The sequence below is a fragment of the Mytilus edulis genome, chromosome 3, assembly GCF_963676685.1.
Source record: "Mytilus edulis chromosome 3, xbMytEdul2.2, whole genome shotgun sequence".
NCBI classification, from domain to species: Eukaryota; Metazoa; Mollusca; class Bivalvia; order Mytilida; family Mytilidae; genus Mytilus; species Mytilus edulis.
This window is the reverse complement of record NC_092346.1, coordinates 27,415,574-27,434,157: the sequence shown is the minus strand read 5'-3', so window position 1 is coordinate 27,434,157 and position 18,584 is coordinate 27,415,574. Positions and strand designations below refer to the sequence as shown.

Here is an 18,584-nt window from a genome sequence, read left to right as displayed (position 1 = left end):
TATCAATTTTTATCTGTTGTTTAATTTACATATTTCATATCAATGTTTTATCTGTTAATAATTTTGCTATCTTAAGAAAACCTTGGAAAAGTACTAAAGATAATTTTTATGCTTTTGAACCTCATCTTGTATGTATTGCTCACTCCAGAAATTTTGTATGTACATTTTTTGTCCTTCGAGAAAAATAGTTGAAAATTCTAATTAAGGTGCATAGTATAAATTTTCAAGTATTATATAGGCCTTTTGGAGAAAGGGGATGGCAAAATTGATTTAAGATGCAAAATGCAACTACCGGTAATATGAAAATTATTAGACATCTGATTCTATGCAGGAAATAGCTAAGAACAGTTATGTCTTGTTGACCTAAGGAGGTCAAATTAAATGGAGCAGTATTGGAACTCTGTGATTGCAGAATCATGAGGACCTAACAAAACAAGTTTATAACAATAGTACTGTTTTTACACGAACAGTTGATTATAGAAAAAAGATGATGAAAATTACTTTTCGTATGTAGTATCTTATATTTTGGCACATGAATGACTTAGCGTAAAATAGTGGACAAAATAGTAGTATATTTTGGCAAAGCTGATGTTTTTATATATTTTGGCATTTGGATTAAATGTAAAAATAGTGGTCTGACTAGTAATATATCTTGGCAGGCTTAATGTTTATATTTTCTGACCTCACAAGTTGTAATTTCTGACAGTGATTAAACAGGGGATAATTAGTATTGTTACACTCTCATGGGGCAAATAATACATAATTATATCATGGGGAGGGGATACAGTCCACATGGGGATAAACCCTATAATTAAATGTTTTCTACCTGGCCAGAAAATCATAGGTTAGGAATTTGTTTTTTTTCTTTCTTTTTGAGGGCAAGATCTCACCATGATAAAACAACGGAAAAATTCTTCAAAACTCTTGTATCTTAATTCAAGGGTGTAATTACTTAATATATAGTATGACCGTTATTCCTTTGTCTAGCTAGCGGGTGGTTGTCTGATTTCAATATTCATAAAATTCCTTTCATTAATAAAACTTTCTTTTAAGATTGATTATCAGTTTCAAATTTCTTTCATGTTTGTGATATGGATTGCCTAATCTTATTAGTACATGTGAGATAATTATGTACATTTCACATGTCGATTACATAGGGTTAGATAATATAGTCTGTATACAGGTGTTGTTATCATGTGGTTAGAATAATGATAAACAAAAGGGGATATACTAGCTTATATCTGTACTTTTACTTACAGTTAGGAATGTTTATTATTGGAACAATGAAATTGATTTTTGGAATGTGTTGAAATCAAAGCATAATCATTGGAAAAAAAGAAATTGATTTTTTTTTCTTAGAATTTTTATTGGGAAAAAGACTGTAATTTAGATAAGTTAAAAGTTCAAGCAGTTTTATCAAAGGAATGGATTATTTGGAAGTGATTTTTTATAGGAATAAATTTACAGATTATTGGAGTTAGTTAGAATTTGTGCATTTTGTGTTCATCAAAGGATTATTTTGTGCTATGTTAAACTTTTCTTTCAAATTATTGAAAAAAAGTAGGAATAGTGCATAAATTGCCAAAAACTGATAAATTTGGATATCTTGTTACATGCACTTTTATTCCTTAATTGGTTATTTTCTTTTGTGCAATCTTTTCCAATTCTTTTGTTTGGACTAATGAGACAGAGATGGAATATTTTTATCCTGGAGTGACAGGTAAATAAGTCTTTTGTATAGTTGATTGACAGGCTCTCAGACATGAACCTACATCTCTATTCTGTCATATTTGTAAGTGACACAAATTATGCATATTAAGATATCCAAAAATTTAACTAACTATGAACTTATTTTATTGCCTTTCCCATAAGCCTACGCTATAATGACTTGTGCTTTCAAAGACTGGAAGTGGGACAAATTGTCAAATTAACAAAATTTTACAAAATTAAAATAAGATGGATAGAATTTTAATTGCCATAAACCAACTTTAGAAAATAATGATGTTTTATACTGTATTGTGTTGTAAGGTTGCTTTTCATCTATTTATACCCCGCATGTCCTTTTACTTATTAAGAAAGATTCACCAAAGTATTTGAGAAAACACTGAATATATCTCTCTCACACTTCTACTTGATCAGAAAATATTGGATTGGGACGTAAATGGAAAACTCTCAAAATAGATGGAAATTAGAAAATAAAAATTAAAGTGATACATGGGATTATTATGACTATGACAGTCATGTTTAATAACGTTATACATATGATTTATTACGAACAAGAGAAATATGTGCCCCATCAATATAGATCACTGATGAAGGTCAAAACCATATTGGTTAAAGTCTGGGGAATTTATACAGTACTGGCCAATATGTCAATATCACACGATGAGCCAAACCAGAGAATCGCTATCGTAATGCACTGACAAAAAATTTGAATTTCAAATTTATTGGAATCGGAGATTTTGATGTAGAGAAAAGTTTCTTCTAGTATTGATAGGGATCTTCTTGGAGTATAAAGAAATTTTGTATGGAATATAAAAGCTTTGGAATTGACTTATCTGTGATCTTGTTACACATTTACATATTCCCGATGGACATTAAAAGTTCAGCTGGATTTTGAACCTTATCAGTTTTGGAATAGAATTGTGTCAGATAATATAAGATTTTTATGAGGGGGAAAATAAGAGGTTTGTTTATGTAAAATACATGTAATGGGGCTTTAAAAGTCATGTTGCATAAAAAGAATAGAAGATTTTTGGACTGATAAGTTCACAACATTGTGAGTTTTTACTAGTTTTCTGCCGTTTGTAAGAAGTTTATCATTTGATGGTTCCATACAATGGTAAAGTACACAGTAGTTACACCATTAATCAAAGACATGGTTAACTCTAAGATATTTATATTTCAATTTGAATTATGTCGAGAGCTGTTTTAACTTAATATATATTAATAAGATGACTTCCCTGAAAGAAAAAGGCTTTAACGCTTTGTTTATGAAAATTATTTGAAATGCATTAACATTTTACCAAAAAAGTGGGAATTTTGTGATTAACTTTTCTTTCTTTTATAAAAGTTTCATGGGGGAACACTTTCTGATTTTCATTTCTTTTCTATTTGATAGGTACTGATGTAGGACAATTAGTACAATTAAAGCCTACAATTCTGTAGCTTTTAGCTAATTATGCATTGTTTTTGTGTAGGCTGAAGAATTATCATTTTAATTTGTATTCAAAATTACATTTGAAGTAAGTCATTAGAACTATTTAGTTTTGCATGTTAAAACAATGATGATGAATTAGGAACATCCCACAGTCTGCATGCATGTACAATCTATCGACAATTCCTTGTTTAATTTTGATGAAATGCTGAATTTTTTAACCACGTACACCCTCTACAACTATATTACCATGTTTAATTGTCTATAAAATACATTGACTTGTAGGAAGACGAAATTAGAGGTTATTTTCTGTTTATATTTGTATATATCTATATAAGTATGTTTCGTAAAAGTTCATTGAAGTCGTTTTGACTTGTAGGAAGACCAAATTAGAGGTTATTTTCTGTATATATATTTGTATATATCTATATAAGTATGTTTCGTAAAAGTTCATTGAAGTCCTATAAACGCTGACTGATGCTTCGTAAAAAGTGGGTTTTTTTTCGACCTATAAATGCTGACTTTTATAGTGGATATATTTGAGTAATAGTACATTGACGACTTTGTGAGCTGTTATTTATGCGAAAGAAACAACTACAGTCTGGAAACAGACTTCTTAATGTCAATTTTCCTAAAAGTAGAAACAGTGTACTTGAAGATCTGGTTTATGATGTATACTAGTGAGATGTAAGTTCTTGCCAAAAAGCAGTACTACCATCGGCACATGAAATAAATGTATCAAGGAGACACAGATATGAACGCTGCATAAATTTTTGGAAAGTTGGACCTTGATAGCTAGATGAAGTAAGTGAATGGTCCTCTTTTTCAAAGAAGATATAACAAGGTACTCTTACATGTTTGAATTAAATATCGCATTAGCGCTCTTTGTAACAACTGCTCCATGTTTAATTCTTACTTTTTGTGTTTTTTTAGAACAATAACCACATCTACGAAGAACCAAACATGAACGTGGATCAACAACATAGTGGATTAAATTATGGACAAGTGGATATGTTAAATAATTATTCTGTGTCAGGAGTACCAACTTACATGAGGAATCAGTATTACTCTCAGCCTCCAAACTTACCTCCACCAAATCCCGGAATGTCAACAAATATACCTCACTACAACCAGCAAAATTTTAATCCTGCAATGGGGACACCATCAAATATTCCACCATATAACCAACAAAACTATAGTCAAGCAACAGGATCTTCGTCAAATGTTCCACAATACAACCAACAAAACTTCAATCAACAAATGGGATCTCTGTCGAAAAATCCTCAATTCAACCAACATAATTTTAATCAACAAATGGGATCACCGTCAAATATTCCTCAATACAACCAGCCAAATTTTAATCAACAAATGGGGTCACCATCACATATGCCCCAACATAACCAGCCAAACTATAATCAAGTCATGGGATCACCTCAATACGGTCAACATCAACAGATAGGCTCGCCAAATATGCCTCAGTTTAATCAACAGTTGGGTTCTCCGCAAAATTTACCTGCCTTTAATCAACGAATTGGTTCTCCGCCACCAGGATCATATCAACGCATGATGTCACCACCACCAGGATATTCGTCACGGATGTCATCACCGCCCCCATCCGCAGCAGCTTCCTTTTTTGCAAGGTAAGAATTGATAAATGATTTCATATTTGTGTTTGATTAGAGGGTATCATTATTTGAAAAAAATTTAAACTAGGTCAGAAAGGTTCATCTTGTTCTTTAAATGTATTACATAAATCAACAAATGAACTTTTTCCTAATTCATTGTTATCCCCTCAATATTGATGGGTGTGTTTTTTTTTATATCTACCACTCCTTACAAAAGTAGACGGTGTATGTGCATACATCTGTTTGTTAGTCTTGTATCAGGTAACAGTTTAGGATTGAGAAATTTGGGGACATCTCTATTGTGTTCGCTCTATCAGTAACTTGATTTCCATGAAAAATTCACAAATTTCGGAGTTTAAAAGGATATTGCTCCTCCTAATTTGTTGATTAAAATGATTATAACAGATTTCCCATAGCAAAACAAGTATGTTGTAAGGCAGAAAGTGTGTGAATTTTACGCAAAGCTCACAATAAGTCTAATATTTATTGCGAAATTTGAGAAGTTTCAAAAAAAATTGAGTGAATTGAAAGTAAAATGTGTATTAGATTTGAAATGAAATTTATAGTCTGCTGCAACTAAGAACTCAGTTCTTCAACATGTTGTCTCAAGTTTGTGCACCTGAGAAGCCGTTTCTTTAGAAAGTTACACCAGTTTTATTTGTACGAGGAGTAAAACTTTTACATTTATTCTAGTTATATGGATAATAAAGATATTTATTTGAGTTTCATATTAATAAAAGCTGACATATACTATCCAAATAATAGCTCAGGTTTTTTTGCCTATAAATTCTTAATATTTTATGTAACGTTTCTGAAGCTAATTTCAGATGGGAATTTATAGTTCGGTTTAAAAGTATTTGACATTTCAGTTTGTATTTTGCCAACTTTTGTTGTTTTTTATCATCCTAATTTTGTGGTATAAATTATTCATTGAACACATTGGCAAAATGTTATTAATAATAGGAAATGATTGACTGGTGATAACACCAATAGTACAGGGAACCACACAAGGGAGATAACACACTGTATCAACTTTATCAGCTACTGCTATTTCACTGCATAAAACCAACATTGTCAGAAAATTTCAATGGCAGCTTTAACTACATACCATTTAGAAGGGGGACCTTCAGGCCCCACCCAAACTCCTAATAATAAAAAAACAAACTTTTTAAGACTTGTAGGTCATATACATTGTAGGTATGATTCTGAAGTTTGAGAAAAAAACCTAGCTCAGAAGCATCTTAACTAGAGCCTAAACCATTCTTGTTTCAATAACTTATTGGAGTGGTCAGTATTATTGACATTTTTACAAGTGATCTTTTAAAACTTGTGATTATGTAATATAGGTGACTTGTGGGGTCTTTGTGTGCATGTTTTCTGGTTGCTGTCCTATTGATGTAATACCAACATCTACTTGAATTCGTTTCTGGATAAAGTTACAAAAAATAAGCACTTATAATTAAGTCATTTTGATATCGACAGCTAATCACAGATTACAAAAGCATTTTTGACAGTCTTAATTTGAATTTGATGGAAATCGGTTAATCTTGAATGGTTTATATTTTTGTATAATCATTCAGCAATTATTGGAATTATTTTATACCATTGTTTTTACAAAATAATTCAGCTTCATTTCCTAATGAATTAATTGCACATTAAGATGAAAAGACAAATCTCAGATTTGAGAAATTTGAGAAATATAGTTTTTCGTGCTTTGATGCAAATGGACAATTAGAGACCAAGATGCTCAAATTGATACTTGTCAATGTATGAAAGTAGCGTCGCTGGTCTTTTTCCCTGCCCACATGTCTTAATTAATATATCATTCCACGTCAAGGTACTGGTCCATTCCTTTGTTCATAATCAATTAATTTAATTATTTTCTTTGTTGATCGTAATCAGATGTGTTGTAACTAAAAATTGAATTTTCATAATGAAGTCAAAACCAGGGATTTGGTGACAGGCACTGATAGTTCCGCCTAATTAACCTGTTGATTCGTCCCTCGGGGAGGAGGGTTGTAGAATGACTCACGATTTTTAATTTTATTCAATAGAATAGATTTGTTAAAATATCGTTACTTTATTCTATTGTTTTTATGTTTACAATGGCATTATTTTTTTTGCTCTGGGGCAAAATGTGTTTGTTATGATTATAGACCAATTTTCTATAATTATCCACTTTTAAAAAAAAAATCAATTAATCGACAAAAAGTCGTACAATTTTTTTGACAGATAGTGGAAAAGAATAAAATAAGTCTGGATAGTTGAAATAAATGCTTCCATGATATGGTAGTCTCTGATAAGTTTATCTTTCAGTTTTGATTACACCACAAAATTAATTAACTGGAAAATTCAAAATGTTTCAGCTTTGTGCACTGTCATTAACATGTTCAGAAGTTGTTATACTGTGTAGTTCATTCAGTTCCATGATTTTTTTTTTCTATTTTATAACGAAAATGATGAAGTATCCACTGGAAGCCATTGGTTAATAATTTTGTTCATGTCAAATGCATTTGAAGAATTGATTGCAGTTTTGTAGACATTTGTTTTTTTTGACATGGAAAATTTAATAGTGCATTATCATCGACTAACCTAAATTATTTTTTTGTTTAAGAGTTATTTCCCCTTATAATAGGACTGTTGTTGGTCTGATCTCCTTCACTTTTCTTTATGATAAACCAACTAGAGTGTAAGTAAGCCTCTAATGAAAGTTGAGCTCACTAAATGTGTTATATGGATTAATAACTATCATCCTTTAATCTTTCTGTGACGAGGATTGAGTTGACAGAAAAATTGGGCGAAAAAAAAAAGAATGGAAAATTAAGGGATGTTTTAAGCATAAGGAAATAGAGAATCATGGGCAAAATATAAAAAGAATAGAAAAGTAAATAATCCTTTTACCTTACCAAAATTTTTAGGGTCATCAGAAATTTTGAAAAGGCTGATTGCCAGGTGAGCAATACCTGTTAGTTTGGAAATAAGCTTCACATTTTTGTTTGTTTCCCATACATTTTTGCAGTCTTCAGAGAAAAGGAATTATTTATAATCTGCAAATTAAGAGTAAATTTGTTTAAGCTGATATCTTTGAAGTCTGTAATTAACAAACATTTGTTATTGCCTAATGCCCCTGATTGAACTTTGTAGTCCCCAGATTAGTAAGCAAGTGACATTACAGTGATTTATTACAAAAGAATTTCATTTAACAACTGTTCCTTATAAATTTAATGATTAATTCAAATGTTTCATACATAAAACAGATGTTGCTTGGGATTTCACAAAATTTACAGTTAGTCAATCGCTAAAAGAAGATTTTTGACATATTTATTTCCAATTAGGAAAAAGTGGTCCAAATTTTCAAAAATTGTCCTTGAAATTAATGCCAAATGGTTTGTTACTTTTAAATAAATGTAATTAATTTTACTTTTAATTAAATTTGGCAGGTTTTGTATATCACAAAAGTGATTATTATGTCAAAAGGTGTTTCACAAAAGACCCTTGAAATAAACATGACAGAACGTACCTGCAGGTCTTACGTTTGACAAAGAACATTTTAATAATAAAGATGATATCAGATTTTAATGGAAGCCGTTTAATCCAATAGTTATTGTGATGGTTTATCTGCCTTTGTACAATGTCAATCTATGTTGACACGCGTGGATTTACCAAGGGTGCTAATGGGCCTGCGGATATCTTGTTAAACCAGCTCTTGATCACTTCGTAACCTGAAATATTAACTGGTCTTTTCAGTAAATTAGATATTAGTTTTGTTGCATTGGAAACTGTATCTATCTATCTGTCTATGGGAAAGTCCCACAATTAGATATCTTGTTAAACCAGCTCTTGGTCACTTTGTTACCTGAAATATAAACTGTAAATAGATATGTATAAAGTTTTGTTGTATTGGAAACTGTATCTATCTATGGGAAAGTCCAACAATTAGTTTTTCAAGCTGTTGTACATTTCTTTTGTTTCCATGTAGATCAAAAGCTTACTCATAAGACATTTATCCATTTGATATTATTCATTTTCTATTCCTGGATAATGACCAATGAATAGATAGAAAAGGTTGCCTTATGTTACAGATCAAAAGTTAAAGAATGTAAAATTGAGAATGGAAATGGGGAATGTGTCAAAGAGACAACAACCCGACCAAATAAAAAACAACAGCAGAGGGTCACCAGCAGATCTTCAATGTAGCGAGAAATTCCCGCACCCGGAGGCGTCCTTCAGCTGGCCCCTAAACAAATATATACTAGTCCAGTGATAATGTCTCTTTATATTGATAAAAAAAAGAAGGAGAGCCAATGGCTATTAAAAATCTTAATTTGTCATATCTTTTTGTGAAATTTATTATCTTAAGAAATTTCTATTGAAAAATGTCTTGGGGGTCATCTTCATGACTTGTCCTGTTTACAAATTACACCCAGACTTGTATAGGTGTTAACTTTTTTTGGCAAATCGATTTTAAGTGAGAAAGTTCTTTTCAAATGTTTCTATTTATGGTGTTGAAAAGTAAAAATGGCTCCAGCAGACGTCGGGCAGATTTAAGTTGACATCTCTTGAAGCACTGTTTTCATCTGAGATTATTATCTATTGATTAAAAATTGTAAAAAAAGTGTTAAATTCAATATTGAAATTACCAATTTTTAAAAAGGTTATAGTTAACACTTGTGTTAGTTAGGTGTTAGAATGGTTTTTTAATTGCTTTTACTTTTCATTTTGTAAGTAAAGATAGCAAGAATGTTATTTTTTGGTTCTGAAATGTTTTTTTTTTTTTTTTAAATATTCATTGATTCAGATTTCACAGTTAAGAAATCAAACTATTTTATACATTTTATGAAGAGAAAAAAGTTTTTGGTTAACCATGAAATCTATAAAATTTTGATATTGAAATTAAATTGAGGAATAAAAGCATATTACTCCCACAGAAATCTTGACTTGTCAAATTGGAACTCTTTTTTGTATTAGAATTACTTCCCTTTAACTGCTAAACATATATTGATTTTAGCATCTCCTGTGCTAATACCACAATTTATAATTCTTATAGGACCAATACACAATAAAATGACTAATTTCAAATCCTTAAAGTAAACAAATATCAATTATTAATGCTATTTAATTGTTTGAATCAGGTATGCAGAAAGTTTACTTAATTGAAAGGCATTTAATTGAACAATAAATTATATCTAAGACCATTAAGTTTTATGGGGTAGGGTATTTTGCATGCATGGTAGAGCAGTTTAATGTTTAGAGTTGTCAGGTTGGGAATATTGAACATCAAACTCAGCTGTTTATTAAATATGAAGACAAGTAAAAATCGATTGAGAACTCGGCTTTGAATAATTCAAATTTCCTCTTATGGTGTAAGAAATTTCAAATATAAAACAAAATTGGAGGTTATAAATGAAATAATTAAATAATTGATGGAGATTGATTGCAAAACAATGCATGGTACACTAAAGCATTAGACAAGGCTTAAATGAGACAGAAATTTACAGACAGGTTACAATGTATTTTACATAACAGAAACATGCAACAGTTGCATTGCAAGGTGCAAAAGTTTTGTATTTTTTGCATTTGAAAATAGATTGTTAAATTTAGCAGGTGTGCATTCCATCTTAACACATTCCCTGAATCTGTTATTTCTTTAAGTTATAAATGAAGTAAATATGATTGGTAAACACTATCAAGGACAGCAACCCACCACAAGTTAATTGCAATAGAACATTAAGAGGTTCAGGAATCACCTTTACCCAGGGTCAAGCTCTAAATTGTTTAAATTATTAATTACCAGTGACATATGTGATAAAGTTTATAAATCTGCCGCTGTATTTAGATTGAATGGTCAGTCTTGGGCTTCAATGATTTATTTTTATGACAGTTATATTTCTTTTTCTACTATCCCTAGCCATGATTAAAGAAACTTTGATTCATGGGGTGGTTATTTCATGCAGTGCTGAATTGTGATTTGTTTGTTGTTTTTACGATTAAGTCAAATTGTTAAAAGTTGGTGTTCATGTGGAAATTACTTCTTGGTTTACAGCATTGGCAATTCAAGTGTTCACCAATGTTCTTGAACTATTGGCCTCAATTTTATCAAGGGTTTTAACAAAAAGATATAAAATTTTAAGACTTGATATCCACAAATACTCCTTCAACTATTCACTTAGATTTATTTTTTTCTAAAGTAATTTTAAGTGTTAAAATTAAATGATATTAAACTTCAAAACTTCATTTCTTAGAAGATTTTCAATGGTAGTTAGAAATATATTTAATTATATAATAGTTAACCTCAAATTAATCAAGTACATGAATATGGGATTCATTTCATGTCTAAAACAGTCATTGGATATCATCTCCACTATACCTATCCTTATGCTGTTATCAATTCTCGAAGACGTTACTGCACCATTAGGGAATTGATCATGGTTACTGGTGTTGTGAGAAAAAAACCAATTTGGCACATTAAAAGCAACTGGTTTATAAATCTGCCGCTGTATTTGAATGGATTGGTCAGTCTCTGGCTCTGATGACAGTTACATTTCCTTTTTCTACCATCCGTGATCTGATTTTCCACTGTTTTAATTGATTTTTGGTGTTTTTGTCAATAAAGTTAAAAGGAAAATGGTAATTTTGACAAGTTAATTAATTGTTAAACAATCTTAAATAACAAAGCATGGTTTTAGTTTTGTTATGGCGCCATTCTTCTGGTGAAAGCGAACTATTGACTCTCTGATAGTATGAGAAGATCCATTTGGCCCGGTGTGTCAGAGGTTTACTTTTCCCTTAAACTGATAACACATAAGCTGAAAGCCCAAAGGAATATTTTAAAACTGTTTGACGAGAGTAACGTAATTAATTGTAGGCGTATTTCTAATGTACGGATCAGATAATGTTAATTTTTCATCATATATTTTATGGCAATGTTAAATAATGAGATTCTATTTTGAATCTGGAAATGACAGCAAATAAAAAAAAACAAGCTTTTATTTGCATCTGTGAAGAATTGAGACAAATGCAATTTTTTTCCCCACTTTGGTACATCACATTGCAAGATCTCTTTTAACACAAAAACCCTGCATTATCATAACCTAATACCAAAGCATATCTGAGGACAAATGTTAAACCGATAGATTAGCAACATAACCATATCTGACAATAGAAACTAAATGATTGTTTCATCAAGTTGTTGACATAATCATAAGGCTTTCAATCATTCTTTCGCATTCTCAACTGCTTTAGATCATGCAGTTTTTAAGCATGGTAATTGTTCCGATGGATTTTTTCTGCCTTTAAGTGTCATATCCCAGTATCATTACTTGTCACATTTTTGCTTCTGATATCTATTATACAATAGATGCTAGTTACATTACTCCCCTTAACCTGCCAAATTCTTCCTCATCATTCCATTTTAAAATGATGCATTTGCTAGCAACAGGAGAAAATCGTAGCCAACATATGGTTTAACTTTACAACCCATTTAACTGACAGGTCTACAGGGAACCTCTGTGCATCTTCATTTAAAAAATACTCCAGGATAATGGAAAAAAATTTTGTGACCTGCATATGTGCCAAACATTGTTTATATACTTGATCTTTGACACATTACATCCATCAAAATACCCATAATGCATTTCTTCATTGCAGTTAGGGGGTAAATTAAGAATGACAGTAGACATTATTTTTTGTTGCTAAGAAATGTTCATGATTTCTGTGTAATGAACATAAAAATGTCGTTCATCCCAGTTCACTGTTTTCTGGGTTACTGTTATATATCATTGAACAGGATAGCAGTAAGCACACAAAAGACTGATACCCTTGCTTTTTTACTAGCATAATTTGCTTGTGTTATAGTTTAATACCCTTATAAGTGGAAAGTTGTTTGGATTTTTTTATTCATATTGTAAAAGTACACATACGTAAGACTGCAAAGTGATTTTAGATCTGATATTTAAAATATTGGTCTCTCTGCTTTTTAGCCATCAAACTTTACTCAAAACTCTTACTACAAAATATGTCCTAGAAAAAAACAAATACAAAATTTTGATAGGTTGATTTCAGAGGCTGACTCTAAGTAAGATTTTCCTGCTTGAAAGTTTTATTACTGTTTACCTCACACTCGCAGAGGCCGCAAACTTTAAAAAGCAATGTTTACATTTGATCATTTTGGTTGACATATAATATCTTGTTGGTTTTGTCCAGTGGCAAATATTTCATGAATATTAATTGTTTTTTTTTTGTCAGGTTGCTGTCTGTTTACTATTAATCTCTATTTATTCATCAAACTGGTTAAGGAGAAAAACACTGATTGCATTCTTAAAATTTTATATAAAAGAAGAAGCTTCTCACAAGGTGGTCTTTTGATGTTTGTTTGAATTGGAAATTAATAACATATTGCATACATGTTGTTGATTTCTGATCTAAGAATAATTTCTAAAACAAAGTCCAGATCAATTATTTTGATATTACAGCTATAGCAGTACATGCAAGTCATGAACAACAAAGTGCCAGACACTACAATAACACCTTTGTTTGATACTAATCTCGTTAGTACATGTAATGATGGTTAACAGTATCACTCTACTTGTAAGAAGGGTACTAACACATGTCTGTATTGTCTAATCTGTTACATAAAGCTTAAGTTTTATGCGATTACTTACATGTATGCTTACTTCAAAGGAAACTAGAAAAGAGGGTTAACACTTCGGGTAACCATTAAACTTGCAATACTTGTTAATTTCGTGACAGTTATATATTTTTAAATGTACGTTGTCCAATTTGGGGTTGGAGCTGTCAGTCATATGGCACCTTTTTAACGGAGAAGCAAGCATTTGTTGAGCTGTGAATTGTTTCGGTGTTGGCGCTGCAGTTTTTCGATTTTTTTCTGGAAATAATATTTTCGATAAAGGAAATGTATCACACATGTCCAGCACGGTCAGTTTTGTCTCTTGATGTATTCTTTTATCCCATTCCTCCCATTTGTGTTAAACTTCAGACCGGCTACTCCAAATGAAGCAATAGCACTTAAACTAAATAATGTTAATAATTTTTTGTGTGTGACAAATTAAAGAACAATAAATGTGATTTCTTTCAAGTCATAGCTAGTGAATTTTCAAAGTCTTAATTTCACATTTAACTCATGCCACTTCAAAATTTTAATCTTGAGCTCAGACTAATTAATTGGATTATGCTCAGATTATACTAAAAGTTTCTTGAATCTGATATTTCTTTTCTTGAAATTTTCTACAAGAATGGATTTTAGCCCTGAAATAATTTTTTTATGCTTGGGAATTAAGTTGTATCAGATTCTGCTAATAATAATTGACACTTGTTGCTGATGTAATTGAATTTGTAGTCTTTGACCAAGCTATATATGCACCAGCCATTGAACTATGTTGACTGCTACCAGTTTTGATTTGATTATAAGTATGGGAACCAGTGTAATTAATGAGAGTTATGGATTGGTATTGTTTAGAACTGTCAGAATGGTTATCGGTTGTATTGTTGGCTTCACATTTATGTAAATGAGGCTGACAGCAGCCTGTCTGCTTAACATTTAGCATTGGAATCTTATAACTCACGGAAGTAACAGCTTCCTTGTTGCAAAATATGTGCATCTTACAATTTAATTTTGAAGATGTGGAGTTAAGTAAATTAGATTAAACCTGTATTAGATGTAATATCCACTAAATAGTTTATAGTATCACGCTGATTTGCACTAAATCTTGTCGAATCCTGTTCACGTTGAGGTAGATGTATATAATAATTGGATTAAAATGTCAAATTTTAAATTTGCATTTTCGTCTACCTGTTTTAATTTTCTCCAGGTATATATCAGTAATAAATATTTCACAATGTATATAAAACTTCAGTGCAAAAGAATTTGGTTAATTAAGATGTCTGAACATTAATCCTGGCCCGTTTCTGTGTATCTGTTGCGTTTTTTAAATTCAATGTCGATTTTAATTCGACTGTTCCATTGCCAATTTTTTGCAAATAAAGTTGAACATGTTTTGATATTTCTCTGACCAAAGTGTACAGGTATGTGAGAATAGATGTATGCAGATTTGCAGTGTTATTCTCTTACGTCAACTGCCTCGGTGGTCTCCTGAATCGTGATTGTTTCTTGGGACGGAGACCACAGATTTATATCTGGTCTTATGAAAAAGAGACTAAAAATATTGCTATTTGCTGCTGCTTGATTAAGCATAAAGCATTTGGGAACATGAGGGAAGAATGGTTGGCTCGAGGTCAGAAAGATGTGTCCTGCTACTGCAGACCATACAGTCATCAACTTCTGACTCACCATATCAGTCTAGATATGTGATATTTGTTTTGGTCATTGTTGAAGGCCGTTAACATGGATACATACAAGCTCCAAGGCTTATTTCTGACTCATGCAATAGCCAAAAATAAATAAACCACAGATGATGAAGAGTTAAGGTTCCAAAAGCAGAAAATATATATTTGAGCTACTATCGACCTTGTAATAACATGGAATTATAACCACTGTTCCAGTTAAAAGCTTAGTTCAGCCACCATAGTTAAGGATTGAATTACAGTTATGGGTGGAGACAAGTGACATAATTTCTTACGTTTCATTCCCCCTACGCATGTAACACATTATCATAAAACAAACTTAAATTGTCACACATGATGTTACTATGAGCAATCAAGTTCACCCTAGGAACCCTGTGTTCTAATCCTTTTTATATTAAGATATTTCTACGTTTATTAATTTGCTGCCATTTTATAAGAAACAAATGTTGATAATGACAAGTAGCTGATTCTAGTTAATATTTCTCTTTCTATTTAATTAGCTGCGTCTAGATTCTGTCTTTGGCATACATTGCTATATCCACGGATTTAACCTTGGTAACCTTTCCGTAACAAACAAGTCTGAAAAGGTAGATGTTCTTATACCCCAAGGCTGTTCAGGTACAGATGTTGATACACATTAAACTGCAACTGCTTGCATATTAATATAAATGTTCAGCTATAAAATTAAGCTTTGAATATATTTTACCCATAGTGTAAAGAGTCTGGAACATGTTAATTAGTTTCAACATGGAGTTCTGAAATTGTTGAAGCATCTAATTCACCACATAGTATATTGTATGTAAACTTGCTACAAGTTCTTGCCAAATCAATTTGTTTTATTTTGAAATTTGAAATTTTATCAATTGATATTCAAACATTTGTTATGTATTGAAACAAATAGTGCTTTGGGGAAACTAATTGTCTCGGGTTACTGTATAATAGATTTACTAGAACTCCACATAAACCATTCTGGTTTATATCAGATCTATTTTAACCAACTCTTGCTATGCTGTATTGGTTTTGGTCATAGTTGAAGGCCGTATGCTGACCTATAGTTGCTAATTTCTAGATCATTTAATCTGTGTTGGAAAGTTGTCTCTTTGATGAACATACCACATTTTCATAGTTATTTATAGAAATATGGAACATTTCAATTGCAAGAAAATGAAAAATCCTGCACAATGTTTCTTGTTCACTCTTTGCATTATAAAACAACTTGTTCACTCTCAGTCTCTGCATTAAAGAAAACATGTTCACTTTCTGCATTACTGAACATCTTGTCCACTGTCTACATTACAGAAAATCATGTTCACTCTAAGTCTCTGCATTACAGACTCTGCATTAAAGAACATCTTGTTTGCTCTCTTCAATACTTAACATTATGTTCAGTCTTTGCTTTACAGAACATCTTGTTCAGTCTTTGCATTACAGAACATCTTGTTCACTCTGCATTACAAAACATCTTGTTTACTCTCTGCTTTTCAAAACATTTTGTTCATCTTCACTCTCTGCATTACAAAACATCTTGTTCACTCGCTATATTACAGAATATCTTGTTCACTCTCTGCATTACAGAATATCTTGTTCACTCTCTGCATTAAAAAAATATCTCGTTCAATCTCTATATTACAGAATATCTTGTTCACTCTCTGCATTACAAAACATCTTGTTCACTTTCTGCATTACAACATATCTTGTTCACTCTCTGCATTACAGAACAGCTTGTTCACTCTCTGCATTAAAAAAATAGCTTGTTCACTCTCTGCATTAAAAAATATATTGTTCACTCTCTGCATTACAGAATATCTTGGTCACTCTCTTCATTACATAATATATTGTTCACTCTCTTCATTACAGAATATCTTGTTCACTCTCTATATTACAGAATATCTTGTTCACTCTCTATAATACATAATATCTTGTTCACTCTCTGCATTACAAAATATCTTGTTCCCTCTCTGCATTACAAAACATCTTTTTCACTCTCTGCATTACAAAATATCTTGTTCACTCTCTGCATTAAAAAATATCTTGTTCACTTTCTGCATTAAAAAATATCTTGTTCCCTCTCTGCATTACACAATATCTTGTTCATTCTCTGCATTAAAAATATCTTATTCACTCTCTGCATTAAAAAATATCTTGTTCACTCTCTGCATTACACAATATCTTGTTCACTCTGCATTACACAATATCTTATTCACTCTCTGCATTACACAATATCTTGTTCACTCTGTTCACTCTCTTCATTACATAACATCTTGTTCACTCTCTGCATTATATGCATCTTTGACAGTAATTTTAGAGATGATATAAGATGGAATGCATAATTTTCCAAAAGAAAAAAGTTAAAAAAGTAATAACTGGAACTTGCAATTTTGTAATGCCTTATCTTCTTTATGGATGATGAATTCCTTTTCGTTCTTTCTGTGTTTTATTTTATCATTGCACCGTTTATTGTTATATTGACCAGGAATACTGTAGTTAAATTGTAGAAATTAAACAAGTATCGCATGTATAAGAGCTTTTGCTGTTCAATGTATTAAAAAGCATTTTTAATTTGATTTTGTAAGTTTTATGTGATTCTAACATAGAGCCATAAAATCAAAAGACAGACAAAAGTAAACAAAAAACTAAGCTTAGAGGTCTTTAAATGGTTAATTGACTATTTGCTAAATTGCCAAGTCCAGAGACTGATGTGAGAAAATTAATTTTAGTTAACACCTGTTGCAGAGTCGTTCAAGGAGACAAAAAAGTTCTCGGGACATATTTGTCTATTGGGTTTGACTGATGATAAAAGTTACAATTGATGTTTGTGTGCTCCAGCTTAAATGCTGTTTACTTTACTTTAACCAAATACAATGATGATAGATTTTACAAATGATGGAGAAAATCTATAAAAATGGCCATAAGTTCGGTGATGCCATACTGTGCCAGTATATTAGCTTGATAATGCTGTAGCATACTCTGGGGAACAAGAAGCTGTGAGAAAGTGAAACACATTTTATTTATCGGTATGTCTCAGAGAACTATGCACACTCTGCCAAGAAATTACAGGTATGTTTTTCCGTTGATTATATTTTTGAAATTTGTTGTTAAATTATGATTTATATGTGACATTTTGTTTTTTAAATTGTGAACAATAATCTATTTGTATTTTGGTGAAATATTGTAATTAATGATCAATAAGAACTTTTGACTTCATTAAAATCCTTTGATATTTAAGATCCTTGGTAAAATTGATGGAAGTTTTTTAAAAAGCAATTTGCAGAGTGTACTATCTGTTTTGAAAATTGATTATTTTACGAGTATAGATTTTGATAAAGGTCAGTTTAAAACTATCATTAATACTGTTGTGACATTTAGTGTTCTTGATGCACTTACAAAAAGGGTGATGCACTTCAAAAAAAAAGGGGGGGGTCTCACATGCATAGGATTTTGTTGTGTGTGATGATATCTTATGCATTTTATCATATCATTGA

General features: G+C 31.2%; 1 protein-coding gene across 8 annotated transcripts in view; it reads left to right on the top strand.

The window, feature by feature from the left end:
• Window positions 1-18,584, top strand: part of LOC139516124 (kinesin-like protein KIF26B) — a 122,258-nt gene that overhangs the window by 67,220 nt on the left and 36,454 nt on the right. For all 8 annotated transcript variants that reach the window (XM_071305990.1, XM_071305988.1, XM_071305986.1 and 5 more), the window contains one exon: window positions 4,091-4,797. In XM_071305990.1, the coding sequence (XP_071162091.1) occupies window positions 4,091-4,797 (707 nt within the window). The remainder of the gene's footprint in view (window positions 1-4,090; window positions 4,798-18,584) is intronic.